Source organism: Chaetodon auriga, chromosome 7, assembly GCF_051107435.1.
Source record: "Chaetodon auriga isolate fChaAug3 chromosome 7, fChaAug3.hap1, whole genome shotgun sequence".
Classification (NCBI taxonomy): domain Eukaryota; kingdom Metazoa; phylum Chordata; class Actinopteri; order Chaetodontiformes; family Chaetodontidae; genus Chaetodon; species Chaetodon auriga.
The window spans coordinates 17,063,382-17,078,892 of NC_135080.1; the positions used below are offsets into that span (position 1 = coordinate 17,063,382).

Here is a 15,511-nt window from a genome sequence, read left to right on the forward strand (position 1 = left end):
TGTATTCACGTTCCAATAGTCCTTTTTATAAAAGCTGGGTTTTATGGAAATCTGCATCTCCTGTTCTTGCTCTTGTGCTATCCTCTGTCTCAGTTTAAAAGTATCTTGAACCACTCAGGGTGTGTCCTGACTGACTTTTGGAGCTGAAATGTCTTAACATGAAATATGCATGTGCATCTTTAATTCAGATCTCAGAAAGTGACTTTGATTTAAATGCACTGGTCTCAGCACTGTTAGTGATACCTTCAGTTTATGGTTTTGTCATTGCTGCGGGGTGTAATGGCTTTTTACCACAGCCATATCTACAGCAAATACCCCGAAAATCATTTTTTCCCATGACTCAGACTGTTTAAGTGTCCTCTTAGGGGCTTTATGGAAGTATTTTGCACATTTTAATATGGAAGGGACAAAGAAAGAAAGAAAGAATATTACTGAAAAATGGCCAATAGCTGTATTGAAGTCGTTTTTTATTCAAAGTTAAGCCTCTCTGCATAATTGGTCATTTTCTTTTGTGGCTCACCTTGGGAATCTAAAGTGGCATTTGGAAAAACGGCACAGCAAAAGAAAGCCATCATGTCCTCTCCTGCCTCCTCACATGAAGTTCACAATAGTCTAACAGATCAGTTGGTTCTCGGTTTTCTTGGAAAATGTCCGAGTAGCCTTTGAAAAATGTCGCCTTTGTGTGCTAAACAGCCAAAGGTCATCACAGGATGTTGTATTGAGATTTGTAAGTCACGATGGTGGCCTGGGTGGATGCTGGAATGAAGGTATGAAGGTCAGATACTGTCCACACATACACACACACACAAGCTGTAGGGAGATGCGGTGGGAGTAAAATAAGCAGTTTCGTAAAATAGATGTGGGTCGATGAGCATATTTAATCAGTGATTAAAAGAGCAGGACCATGTTCAGTCCAGGTTGTGCTGCGGGTGTGCTCTGAGAAATAAGCTCTATAAATCCTCCTCAGTGCGTTTCTGTGCAGACTCTCGTCTCCTCATGCCTTTTAACATTCCTCTAAACAGACCTGTAACTGCTGCAACCTCAGCTTTATGGCTATTACCAGCTCTCTCTTTCTGGTCATGCACTGTATCTATGCCTTTTCATGGTGATTTGTGTCATAAGATAGATATTTATGTGCCCTGTTCCTCTCCTCCTCTGCCTTTGCACTGAACAGTACAGAACAGTCGGTCCTCTCGGTCGATCGGTACCAGTCATCTGCTCCAGGATGAAGCCTGTGGTTAAAGTGATTTCTGGCTGTGGACCACCTGTTCTGTGAAACCACTGATTTAAGTTCCTGCTGAAAGATTTTAGCAAATATGACAAAAGTTCACCATTATTATGGGCCAGATGTTTATAGGAAATGCTATAAATAATGTAAATATGCTTAACACCGATAAATACTGTCATTTTGCTTTAAGATGTCTGCGCAAAAGCAGTTGTGCTGTTCTTGAATTGAACGTTTCAGCACCATTAAATGCAGTGTTGGTTGGTCCACTCCTTTAGCCCAGTCCTGACTTTTCTTGTAGCGCCACTATGAGGTTCATCACTTTGCTGATACCTTAACTTTACATTTAGCATCATCATCAGGTTCAGTTTTTCAGTTTGGAGCAAAGGTTTATTTGGCATTCATTCACTAATTGCACCAAAATTTCACACAAATGCCTCAAAGGATAAGGCTGTTATTCAACACCATAATTCAGGAACAGAAGGGATTTTGACCATATTTCACGTTTGGTCAGATACTGAATTGGTGACACTAATTTTGGGCGTCCACCTTGACACTGTGCTGATTGTAGAAAACCAATTACTCGTTGGTTCTGCTGATACTGAGGTGCATATGTAAAAGGGTACAAAGGTAAAAATAGTCTCAAAGTGAAGACAGCATGTTTCTCATACAAAAAGTGATTGTCCGAATCGACTCATGAACGACTCGTTTGGTTCTGTATCTTTTAATACCCCCCCCACACACACACACACACACACACACTCACAAGAAAAAAATGTTCTTACACCGATTGTTCTTATTAAACAGAAACATTTAACATCTCCTGGATTCAGGTTTCTCTCATTGAACTAAGACAAGCTTAATTAACGTAACACACACTTCATTTAGACTTGACAGAAACAAAATGAAAGTCACCAAAACCATTGTGGTTGGCTTTTCCACTCTTGCAACGCTCGCTAATTCTGCTTTAGTTGAAATAAACCCTCAATTCACCAATTTAGATGTGTGATATTCTGGCTCTGCACACTGTTTTCCGAGAGTCTGACGCTGAGCGGTGGCTCACACTCGTTCTTCAGAGAAAGTCCCTTAAATTAGAAAAAATAAAATGACAAAAACAGCCACAAGTTGTTTATTACTTCATACATTAAATATCAATCTGCTCTTCTTGTACCATCTGTCTTCACTCACTTAGAATAAATCCCCAAACATCAAATCCTGCATTATCTCTGACATCAATCTTTATTCTGCACAACTTTTATAATAAACTCTGAAATATTACTGTGATTAAACATTCAATTTAAAGTATCTCCTGGTTTGGTGTTTGGCTCCCTGTCGGATACAAAAGCCATTGTTTGAAATCTTGAAATGGCACCGATAATGAACTTACCATTTGAAAACAAGAGCTTTTGTTCAGCGATGTGAATCATTTAAAGATGTTGCATACGTGAGTCAAAGCCTGTTGGGTAATGCTGTGGGTTTTGTTGGGCTGTGTGCTGGTTTCCAAATGCCTTTATGTCCGCTCGTGCGTCAGCGCTGACTTTCTTTTTTCCTGCATCAGCATCACTGAACAACTATTGACAACAAATGGAGCAAGTTTTATTTTCTGAACACAGATGTTATATCCTGACTGGAGGTCGTATGTGTGAGGAAAATAGCAATTTCAGCAATTCGCATGACGTTACAGTACAGCTACACCACCAACAGCTTCAAGGGAAAATTCCAGTTTTGTACAACTTGGATCATATTTTGGACAAGTTTTGGACATCAATTCTCTTGGTAGTAAAGAAATTATGGTCACCAATTGCTGAGATCCCGGAATGTGGCGACATCGATAACAAGAAGTCTGATGGAGCAGGAAACACAGGCAGTCAGACAGTCGCTCAAGTTTTAAAGCCTGAGGGAAGAAAACCTTTAGGTACGTCCAGTTAATGTGATCTAATACAAGCCCTTCATTAAATTCTTCCTTTTGGATGATGTGGTGTGTGGTGCTGTGGAGCTGTATTGAATTATGCAGAGAGGTGCTGCTGTTGTTTAGTGTACCCTCATTGATATAAATGGTAATAGAGATACCTGTCAATGTAACCACAATGGAGCAACATGGCGGACTCTATGGAGGAGGACCTGCTCCATCTGCAGGTAGTCTGAAGAGCTCATTCCAGGGGAACGAGAAGGAACATTATATTCCATTTCTGCTATATTCTGACAATAGATCCCCCTAAATCTTACTCACTGGTCCTTTAAATAAAGTGAGAAATAGAACTTACAAAAGAAAGGAGGACATTTGTGTGTATTACAGGATATGAAAGTGAATAGAAGGTCACACTTCATATTAAGGTACACATATTTGCTATTAACTAATTGCTTATGAACATCCATGTTAGCATAATGACTTTTTATTAGTCATTAAAAAACACTTATTAATGTCTTATTCTGGGGGTTATTAAGGGTTACAGTTGAGTTATTAACATCGTAATTCATGTACAACAACTTCCTGTCTTCTACTATCAATACGCAGTTCTTAGGAGGTTATGGAAGGAAATCTTTTGGTCGTCAGGTTTGTATTTAAGATTTGGGTACGTGGCTAACTGATAGCATCTCTGTCTCTCCCTCTGGCAGGTAACCACATGCTGTTACGGGTGTTGCCCTCAGTCTACCCCAGGCAACCAGATACCATCCACTGTCACCTGGGCAACCTCACTGCTATGATGTCGCAGCTGGAGTCACCGGAACAACAACACCTGATCAGACTTGTTCAGATGGTTGCAGAGCAACATCCACTGGTGAGCGTCTGTGTAGTTAGGGTTAGGGTTACGTTTAGCAATCAAGCACAATGCACTGATCCCATTTACACCTCTGTCACCTTCCCAGGGGCCTTAAAACAAATTGTTTTTCATCATATATTTTAAAAACTTTTTGTTGGCACCATCTGTGTCAGCCTTGGAATAACTGTTGCAAAAAGCCATGGCCTAGAAGCCCCTAAATAACACTGATTATGGGGATGAGGTAGTTACAATAGTAGACAATCCAACTAAATCAGAACTGTCTCTGTGGCTTTGCTTTCCATTTAACTTGGCTTTGGCTTACAATGAAGTACGTGTGGCTTTTTTGCAACATCTCTGCCTATAAGTCAAGCTTAATCAGACCTTTTACTATTCACCTTTGCTGCGTCCTGTAATGGGCTCATGTCGAAATGTAGAAAAAAAACACTGGAACGTAGTTAAGAGTGAGCGAATGGAGTAGTGCTCGAGGAGAACACATTTCCCAGTAGGAATTCCCTTAATCCTGCATATTTTGGAGCAGAGCTGCTGATGTTCAACATGAGGGGAAAGTACCACATACCAGCGAACAGAGCACATGGTGCTAAAACATGGATAGTTTCACTCACATGTGAAGCACTGGAGACACAAAACCAGCCATCTGGAGTTATTCTAATCTCCACCCCCCACACAGGCACACAAAATACTTCTGTTGTGATTGTAGCTGCGTTCACAATAGTTACCAAATCATCTGCATCCCACTGCTCATTTACTGGAAGTGATGTGGTATTGAAAAGATGGAGCTTTGAAATTTTTATAGAGTCAACCATCATCTCTCTGAGGAGCAGATATTTTTGATATTAACATGATTATTCAGAACAAGTGACTCATAAAAGAGCAGCAGGAGGGCCGGCAATGGTGGGCATTGTTAGTCTGATCCAGTCCAGTCTAGTGCAGTCCAGTGTGACCAGTCCAGATAATGAGGAGGGAGACAGTCAAGCTTTTGTTGCTCATTAGTCACCAGTCGGTTCATCTCACTCCAAGGTCACTCCTCTCACCTCCAGCCTTCATTAAAGACACCTCAAGCCTGTGTTTGGTGCTGTTTGTCAGTGAGCAGTAGTTGTTCCCACACTGTGACCGAAATGCTGCTATAATCCAAACTAATGAATAATGCTTTCTTTCCCCTCTGTCTGTTTCTTCTCACCGGAGCAGATGTTGAGCCCTCAGGTGCCCACATTAGTCAGTTACCTGGGAGACCAGTCCCTAACTGAGGCCCTGCTGGGTGCGCTCGTGGACGTATCACAGGCCAGCCCTTCCTCACTGGTCAGCTTCCTGCCAGCGCTGAGGACTGTGGGACAACAGTGTCCTGCTCTCCTGGGTCACGTGGCCAAAATCCATGGTGCCGTCGGTATCATCAGTGAGGTACAGACACACACTCAAAACACACGCAAATGAACAGCTTTAGGTTGAATTACAGCAGGGATTTACCGGTGATACAGGAAGTGGAAGTGTGTGTTTCAGTCACATTTCAGATGTGTTCGGACTGAACGGCAAGTGAATGTTAAAATGTAGCATGAGTGCATACAGTGGAACGACAAACAGACATGGGTTTATTCTAGCAGACCTACACATCCACAAAGGTTGAAAGTCATCTTTAATGAACATGCTGTGTAAAAACTGCAATTCACCAGGTAACCAAAACCAAGCTAACTGTTGGGACAGCGCCACATTTACTGTGTAGACATAGAGTAAAGTAATATCGATTTTCTCCTCTAACTTGCTACAAGACATGAAAAAAAGTGTAGTTCTCAAAATGTTGAACTATTCCTTTAAAGAAAAATTTGCTATTATTCCCAAGCTGCAATTAAGGTACATGAAGAGACAAGAAGAAAGAATCTGAAGCGGGAAAAAAAAAACCAAACAAGTGGCATTCCTTTAAATCAGTCTTACTTGCGGCTTTTCAGCACAAAAAAAGAGATGAAAAACCCACAAAATCACATGCAGGTGGTGTGTGTGTGTGGCTTCCTGCAGCAAACGTCTGTGTCGGTGCTTTGGCTGTTTGTTGTAAACAAAGACAGGCTGCAAAAAAACATTCATGTAAAAATGGCATGGGAATAACAATATTAATGCACCTGAAGTCTGCTTGAGGTGGGTATTCACACACACACACACACACACACACACACACACACAGAAACATGCAGGAGTGATTATTTTAATGACTGGGGAGGAATTGGCTGCACTCTCACATGACTTGTTCTCTGTTGTCCTGCCAAGTATAAAACACACACTCTCACACCGGACAGGCCGGGCAGATCCGGAGGTTGTGACTGCTGTGTAACACCTACATCAGTGTGTCTGTGCTAAACAAACACATCCCGACTCCTCTGAGAGTTCTGTCTCTGTACAGCTGAATAGATGTGAAGAAACACCACAAACTGCTGTCTTGGTGGGGGAGCGAAAAACTAATTTGACAGAACAGAGAAGGAGCAGCTCTGTTAGCTGTAGCCTAATGATGCAAGCATGACACAATTTAAGGGAGCATTAACCTCAAGAAAGGTTCCAATACAAGTTGGGAGAAATGGAAAATCAGCTTTATTACAGAGGAGAAAGTGTGCTCTTCCTGCCTGGTATTGTGTATACATATTTGTTTGCGGCAATTTGATGCAGCAGGTTTTCATTTTTCAAAACTTTAACTATTGCTGCATCCAACGTGCATTTTTGATAGACTCACAATGGCTAAATTTGTCCCACAAGCCTCATTTTGGCCATCCCATGGGTTAAACACTTGGCTGCCCTGCAGACTTGGCCGCTCATTTGCTCCTAATAGTACTTCTTCTCCTGTAAAAAGTGAAGTTTCAGCCATTAACTGACCGTGGACCCCTGGGCCCCTCTGCAAAAACACTTGAGCTGCTGATTACAGGTTAATTAGCCTACCAACTGGAGCAACATGCAAGGTGGCAATGCGGCTCACTGATGAGCTGGAGAGGGAAGGAGTGATGTAAGCATCACAAACATACTCACACAGTGAAATGCCAGCCATCAAGTCTTGGCATATCAACAACCTGACTCAGGAGCCCACCTTTGTTTTCAACAAGCGAGCGATGCGGCTCTGAGGATGTCCAAGTTTTCACCTGTCCAACACTTTGGTTTATGACCAAATGCCTGCAGAACTAAGGACATAGTACAGTGCTAACTAGAAAATGTCAGCAAGCTAGCATGCTAAACTAAGAGATGCCTGGTAACATTAGCATGCTAGCATTTTTATTGTGAGGATGCAAACACGCTAATGTTAGCTTTTATCTCAAAGCACTGCTTTTCCAAAGCATGGCCTCACAGAGCCGCCTGAGCATGCCTCTAGTCTCTCACAATCTCTTTCATCTGAGGGTTTAAATTAACATGTAATTCCTCTGTTTACATTATCTTTCCTCCCCATCTGAAAGTGGTTCAGAGTAGATTTTCTGTTGGCCAGGCTTTAAAAAACCTAGTAAATGCTTGCGAACCTACAAAGACACAAGGCTTGAAGTCAAGTCACTACAAAGAACGATACATATATGCATATGGTCTATTCCTGATGCCAAACATGGCACAGCATTATAGTGTCCAGCTCCTACAGTGAAGAGGAGAGCGACGTGTTTGTAGTTCTGTTTCTGAAAAGCTGGGCACATATTGTAGAAATACTGGATTTAAACATTAGTTTCTCCTCGGGCAAAGGTGTTCTCACCCCGGGCAGGCAGTAAACACCTGTGCAATCATGGAAATACCTTGGAAGGTGCAAACTGCACATTGGGGGGGGGGACAGAGTGTTGAGGTCACATATGGGGCTAGCCTGACATATGGGTATATAGTGCATAAGATAATTGTATCAACTTGTGTAGAAATACTACAACTTGTGTGCTGAGCGATGAAGGTGACAGCAGAGGACTATCACTTGCTCTTTTCCTCTGGGTCCATTTAAGTTAGTTTAGCATCAATTTGGGGTAAATTAACGACAGGGGAAAATATGACATGACTATCTTTAGATGATGCACACATACACACACACACACACACACACACACACACACACACACACACACACAGAGGTTATGGAGCTGGAAACCATAATAAAGCTTTCTCTTACTCCAGGGCACCTCCAAAAGCTGCTTTCCTCCTCAATCTTTTTGTGGAAGAACCTGCCAACCCAACTTCAGTGCGCACACACACACACACACACACACACACACACACACACGCTCACGCATGCACACAGTTGGTCAGACCTCAGTGTCCTGTCTTTCTTCACATTGGAACCATTTGGAAAATAACCCATGTTTTTCTGGGAAATGCCTCCACAGAGGCCTCCTGGTGATGGCAGTGGAGAGTACCTCCTGTGGGTTTGTGTTTGTGCCCCACACACACACACACACACACACACACACACACACACACACACACACACACACACACACACACACACAAACACACACACACACACACACTTTCTCACTGGGATACATTTGTACTTAATTGTAACAGGATTGCACAATACTCTCTCTGGCTTCCTTTACCTCCTGGAGGGAGTCTATATTGTATTTCTAGACTTAGCGTATATCACCATGTTCATCAAAGTACCCTGACAGAAAGAAGCCCCTGTCCACTGAGCTGCTGTCCAACCCCAGTCCTGTGCTAAATCCTACTTTTGAGAAATTGAGCACATTTTTATTTGGTTTTTGCTGTTTCAGAAATGTGTTGATTGAAGTCTGTCATCATTTGTAAGGCTATCGTTTGTGGTGATCTTGCACAATGCTGTATTATGTTCTCCTATGTGAGTGTTCTCCTAAGTGTTTAACTAAGACTGCATCATCCGCGTACAGTAGGACACATGCAGTTAGTCATAAACTAACTTCATTAAGTGAAGTAAATGACATCTGGATTCATTTTGGAGGTTTGTTCTTCTTTTCCTCATTAACATCTTTTATTGAATTAGTCAGCTAAATGCTAACATCATGTTTTGATAAGGGAAGTGTGATGTGAGCAACATCACCTTTAATGCGCTTCAGTGACTTTACTGAAAGTCCTCACAGTTCAAAGTTGAAATCATCTTCTCCCTCGATAGACTCATTTTCACAAATAATTAATGCGCCCTGGGAAGGAAAGCACACATTCATGCACACAGCAGTACCTCCATGGGGCTTGTTTGGGAGCGAGGTGAGTGATTGTGTGCCAAGCTGCAGCTCCAGAGGAAGCAGAGAGATCAGTGTGCTGATGGACAACCAGGCGAAACTAAGCGACTGAGCAAACAAGGGAAGAAAGAATGAAACAAAGCGGCAGGTTGGTGAGCAGAGAAAGGATCTGGCTTGTCGCTGGACCAATGCAGTGTTTCCTTCCTTCCTTCTTTGTTTTTGTAAACCCTGAATCATTCGATATTCAAATGAAGTTTTTTAACAATTATCTGTGCACACAAACACATGTGCTACTGCCAGAGGAGATTGGCTGCCGCTATTGTTGTTGGAATTGTGTGACTGGAGTGTTGGACATGAATGGGCCAAGTTGTGTCTTTCTCCAAGGACGTGTTTATGCGTCTGTTTGTGTGTTTGTGCACACACGAGTCAGAAAGAGCTGATTTCTTTCTCCACATCTATATCTGTTGTGTTACTTTGGAGAGGTATCTGTTATTCTGCCATTGTTTCTTTGGAGAACACGAACAGTTCTAATTAAATACAACAGCTCTTAGGAGATTTTTTCTTCATTTTTTTTAAACACTTCCTGTTATTGTCCTCTTTTTGTCGGGTTTTACATAACAATTTAATCATGACTCAAACCAGTGATGTTTTTAGGACATCAAATCAAGGCCAAGGGCTTTTTCCAGACAATTAAACACGGTCTGTCATGTTCAATGATTAAGGAGGGCTTCTTATGACCTGGCAGGCTTTTAATAGCATTACTGTAAAATGTCTCACTTGGAAACTGTAAATGATGCAAGTTCTGCTCATGCTGTAATGTTTGGAAGTATTAATGTCGGCAATAAAAGCCCAAACTGTGGTGCTGAAGGACCTCACATCCTAGTAAAGCCTTTGTACCTGCAGCCTGCACTCCAGGCACACTCCTGTTTCCCGACCTCAAACTCCTAAATACCCACTTGGCATGTTCTAACAGTATAAAGTCAGGTTCCAGCTTTTCTGGTACTCTTAGCATCCATGTATAAATTTAGCATCCTACAGAGAGTGCTTGTGAAACATGCCCAAACTGTGCAGTAACTGCATTCTTTCTCCTCATTACAAGGTGTTGCTTGAGCTCGGTAAGCACAGGTTGGCTCTGTCTGTCTTTCTGCCCCTCCATCAATCAGTTTGTCCCTCAGTCAGAGGAGGAGAGGGAGGTCTTTTTTCAGTCCCAGTAGTGTGAGCTTTTACAGGCGCAGAGACTTCAGTTTGTCTCCGCATGGGGATCTTGTTGGCTTCGGTTCCGCTTTGAAACACAGCAGGAGAGCTGTTACAAAATCATGTCACCTCAGTTCATCTGTTATCATAATGATCTCTGTGTTGACTGGTTTACACCACTTCAAGATGTCTGTTTTTTGTTAAATATTGGGGTAGGATCCAAAGTGGGTAAGGATAAAAGCTTGACCTTTAACTAGTGATTCAATGAAAGTCTGTGTTGCATTAACGGGACTATATTGATTAGGATTTTGCATATTTCAGGAAGCAGTACATGTATATGTACAGTAGGTATGAACCTTTCTTTAGAGATTATTCAGATCAAATATGTATAACAGAGTATTATTCTGTGTCAAAGGTTAGACGGTTGTTTATGTTCTGGATACAGTTGGCACAGAGGGCAGGCTGAGAATGATGAAATGTGTGTTTTGTGTGCTTTTACAAAGGCCAGTGGGCAAACTTAAGCCATTAGGGAAAAGAAGTTCCTATTTTCTAAGTTTGCTAAGAGCCAACTGCATGTGTTATTTATTCTTATTTGTTGTGATTTAGAAACAAGAAAAGCTGCACCAAACCCTCAAAACTGTTTGGAAGTGCAAAACTAATGTGTGTGGAATTAGATAAAATATACTTTTTATTCACCAAAACACATGTAGTGAAACAATAGCTGCAAACTGTCCTGTAACACAGCACCGGCCTCATTTTCACTGATTTTTGGTACACTCAGAAACAACCACAAAATTAGAAACAAACATTAGACCACATGTTTTATGCGTAGTAAAACAACTTTTTGTCTTTCTTTCTGTCTTTTCAGATTTCTTTCCTCACTTTTATTCAGTCATGCATCACGGTGTTTCTCTGTTGTGCCCTTTCTCCAGACTCATGCTCACAGCTCCTTGGTCTACCTTGTGTCCCTTCTGGGCAGCATGGAGCACAGCTTTCACCACACACTGCTGCTGGAGATCAGAGCTCTGACCGACCGCTACCCGTCATTACTGGGAGGCTGCGGGAAAGACATCTACAGGATGAGCAACTCGTTCACTGCTATAGCCAGACTACTGGGAAGGAGACTGGAGGAGAGCACGGCCATGCACTGCAGGTTAGAGAGACTAGAGAGACACGTTTACCTGCACTGACATGCCCAGCTTTAGACCTCTCATGTTTTCCTGTTGTTTGTGTACACACCTGTCCAAAATATCCAGAAATACACCCTCATGCTAAAATCAAGGACATACTGTAATTATGCATGAACACATGAATACAACCATCCTTTTTATGTTTTTCTACAGATTAAACCAAAAAGATATAGTGTGTTAATCAGTGAACTTTAGAGGTCCTGGTAGGCAGTTTGACACTTTGGTCAGAATCAGGCTAGCTGTTTCCCCCTGTTTCCAGTCTTTATGCTAAGCTAAGCTAACCCGGCTTGCTGGTGGTAATGTCAAATGGAACATACAGACATGAGAGTGGTATTCATCCTCTCATCTCAGTCTTGTCAAGAATGAAATAAAGCATATTTTGTTGGACTCTTCTGTTAAATATATGGATTTAAGGATAAACAAACTAATGAGACACACTTGATAAAGTGAATCTGTGCATCTAATTGCTCCTTCCATGTTTGGTGCTGATCTGACAGCAGTGCAAGTCTGGACTCGCGTCTCATTGAGAACTAGTAACTTGAGGATATTTAAGTTATACTTCATATTTGTCATTGCAAACAACTACAGCACTGCAACAAGTATTTCCAGAACATTAGAGATTCATTATCAATGTTCACAAATGTGTTTGCTCATGTTTCATTGGTGCTTGTATAAGCTGTGATGGTCTTTCCTGCATGAACTTCTGTGTTGTTTTACCAGTGATCTACTCGCTTGTTTCAAGTTCGGGGAAAAAACAAAGCCAATTTCATTCTGACTTCACTTGACTTTACCAATCAGGACTTAACAATGTTTGAATCAAAATCTCATAATAATTGTTTGCTTGTGTTGTCAGGCTGCTGTCACTCAAATGTGATCAATCCACCAACAGTTCTGCTGAAGCAAGTGAGCTGTATTAGTGTTAAATTCTTGATAAATCAGTTAAATCATGATGTTTTTCCCCCAAGACTTAAACGTTGCTCATAGCATATTTACTCATGATGCAAAAATATGCAGAATTTGAAAGTTTTTAATGGCTTTAAAATGTGTTCAGAAATGATGAAGGATAAATTACTCCCACTGTAAACAACTGGATTGAGGAGCAGTGAGATCAGCATTAATAAAAGCATTTTTATACAGATTTCTGTTCCAAACTTAGGATATTTCCCTCGAAAAGTGGCTGATTTATCTGCATGTCACAGAGAGCAGTCAGGAGTTTTGAAACTTGTTTGAAACTTGCACAGCGCCAAGAAAATACACATATTGAGCCCACACATTCAACTGATTAGTGGAAACAAACACTAAAAAATGTGGGTTTGCAACAACATACTGTCATTTATAGACCACTGAAATGTTTTTCTTTGTGATTCTACATGTCCCGTTCTCTCCTAATGACTTCTTTCACATAATTGCGATATTTACAGTACATGCAAGTCACGGAAAGGGCTTCAGAATGCAGTGTGCAACATGTGAGCACGGCATGCCCATGTGCTTGTGTGTGTGTGTGCATGTCAGTGTGCATAAGTTGACTGGGATTCATCTGGCTGCGATGTGGGAATGACACGCACAGCTTTCTCTGAAATCAGAACATTGTGTGCAGGACTGGAGGCTTCCAAAAGCTTTGCTTGGGGTCTTCTGGAAGAAAGATTTAGGGAAGGAGAGATTGAGAGAGCCGGGGTGGTTTAAGAGTGAAAGAGCAGGAGGTGAAGACAGAAGAAAACCAACACTGAGGCAGTTGGAAGTCCTTTTTCAGCAAACAAGTGGACTGTTTAATCAAGTTATAAAGGCCACTTTACTTTCACGGGGAAAAGAAATATGGACAGTAAGAGAGAGGAAGAGATGTGGGGAATAATTACGGTTAGAGAGCAAAGTGAGTGGAGTGGAAACAGGCACCATAGTGAGGGACAAAGAAAAACAAAGCCAGAGAGAGAGGGGAGAAGGTGAGATGTAGCCAGTGAAAGAGGGAGAGAGGGGGGACACATGGGGTGAGAGACACAGTGATAGAGCCAGTCATCATTAGAAAGCAGGGGGGAGGAGGAGGGAGGCAGGAAGGGGGAGGGTGAGGCCACTGAAATCCATCCAAATGTGCCAGTCCAGCTTCATCTCACGTGCCCACCACCTGCAATCCAACCCTTTGCCCTCTGTGTGTGTGTGTGTGTGTGCGTGTGCACGTGTGTTTTACAGGCTGGACGAGGCGTGCCCGTCATCTCCCCGTGCATCGCTCCCAGGAGGGGGGGGTGGAGGGTCAGAGCAGCGGCTGCAGGTGAAGATCCAGGCCTTTGAGGAGAAAATGGGAGAGGAGGGGGGAGAGGAGGAGGTGGAGGAAGACTCCCCTGGCCCCCAACGACGCTACAGCCTGAGCCAGGCCGTCAGGGAGGAGAGGCGAGAGATGAGATTCAACAGGTCTGTCAGTGTGGAACATTACACGGCTCTGCTGAGTATCTGCTCGCTAAAAATCTCTTTTTATGAAGGATAGACTGTGTATCCTGATGGATTTTATTATGTTATTAAAAAAAATGTTCATATGCTGAGAATACACACAACTTGGAAGCTCAAATCTGCTGGATATGTTTTTATATGTTGCAGATTATTGAGTTTGAAAAGTGCTGAGCTAATCATTCAGGTTTTGTTTTATATGGAATGATTTTTTTTTATGAAACCTTAGCAGGCAGTGACTGGCTGCCGTCTATAACTCACAGACTCTTCTCTGGTGGTGCTCTGACGGCCTGTACAGCAGCCATCTTGACTTCTAACTTGCATTGGGCATTTAGGCCTTCAGGAGGTGGATCAACCCCTGAGGGAGTCTGTATACTCCATCAGAAGTTCTTGTCAGATGGTTGAATAGCTTCAGAAAGCTCATCCCCCCCCATACACACCTTCCCGACATCAGATGGGGAGAGAAGGGAGGGCTGCGTCCAGCCATTTCTGTGACCTTCTGTAACTGACAATTTAACATTCATACCCATTTAAGGCTGTGCTTGGTCAGCTGTGCAGAGGCGAGAAGGAGCCAGGGTTTTTTTCTTTCCTGATATAACTGTTTCTGTCACTTTTTATGTGCACAACCGAGTGCAACACTATGAAAGTCTTTCAGGGGAGACTGTCTTAAATGTGAGCCATTATCCCCGTATTTAAATGATCCCCCTCATGTGTGACAGCCGGCTGTGACTCACTTGTACAAACTTTTAAGGCCAAGTGACTGACCTGTGCAGGGGCGTAGCACCAAATTCTGGGCCCTGTACACTCTCAATGTCAGTGGGCCCCTATCCATGCCAGTGCACGAGGCGCGTGGGCAAAAAAAAAAAAAAAAGAAGAAGAAAAAGACAAAAAGAGGGTATTTATTTAAAATTAAAAAAAAGCATAAATAGGGTTTTAAGCTACAGCCAGATCAGATTATATTGATGAGTGGTTCTTTCATTCACCACCTGAATTGATGCATTTGGTCTACTTCTGCTCAAATACCTAAAACATTAGGCTACATCTGGTTTCTGTACTAACGTTTTGATCCATGACACTCTTGCAAATTTTGATTTAAAAACATTTATTCTTGAACAGGAGAACAGGAGACAACTGCACACTCAGGATCAAATCAAATAAGCTGCATTACTTTTGTAATGAGATGGTACAGTATAAATGAACAGAAAAATATTCAGGTTCAATGTGAAAAAAAGAAGCTGTGACTGGTTTCTGCTTTTTACATTAAAGGCCTATGTCATTTTATCAACAGAGCCTGCGATAGTACAAAATGTTGACTGTCAAATTGTTCTTCAGCTTGCAGAAAAAGAAATAAAGCCTTGCTGACATGAGATGTAAAGTGACAACTAACGTTATCTAAAGCTGCAAAAAGCTGCAAGCAGCCTGGTTGGAAACTAGCAAAGCTAAAGACTTCACATGAGCATACAACATCAGCAGCAGCTGTCTGTAGTGGACTACGTTAACTTTCATTGGATTTTGCATAACAAGCAAACTCGGTTCACCTTTTGGAAA

At 42.1% G+C, this 15,511-nt stretch overlaps 1 protein-coding gene across 1 annotated transcript in view; it reads left to right on the plus strand.

Moving 5' to 3' along the window:
- The window catches only part of veph1 (ventricular zone expressed PH domain-containing 1), a 70,461-nt gene that overhangs the window by 22,158 nt on the left and 32,792 nt on the right, over positions 1-15,511 (plus strand). Inside the window, exons 4-7 of the mRNA XM_076736101.1 lie at positions 3,842-4,005; positions 5,194-5,403; positions 11,273-11,493; positions 13,712-13,930. Of these exons, the coding sequence (XP_076592216.1) occupies positions 3,842-4,005; positions 5,194-5,403; positions 11,273-11,493; positions 13,712-13,930 (814 nt within the window). The remainder of the gene's footprint in view (positions 1-3,841; positions 4,006-5,193; positions 5,404-11,272; positions 11,494-13,711; positions 13,931-15,511) is intronic.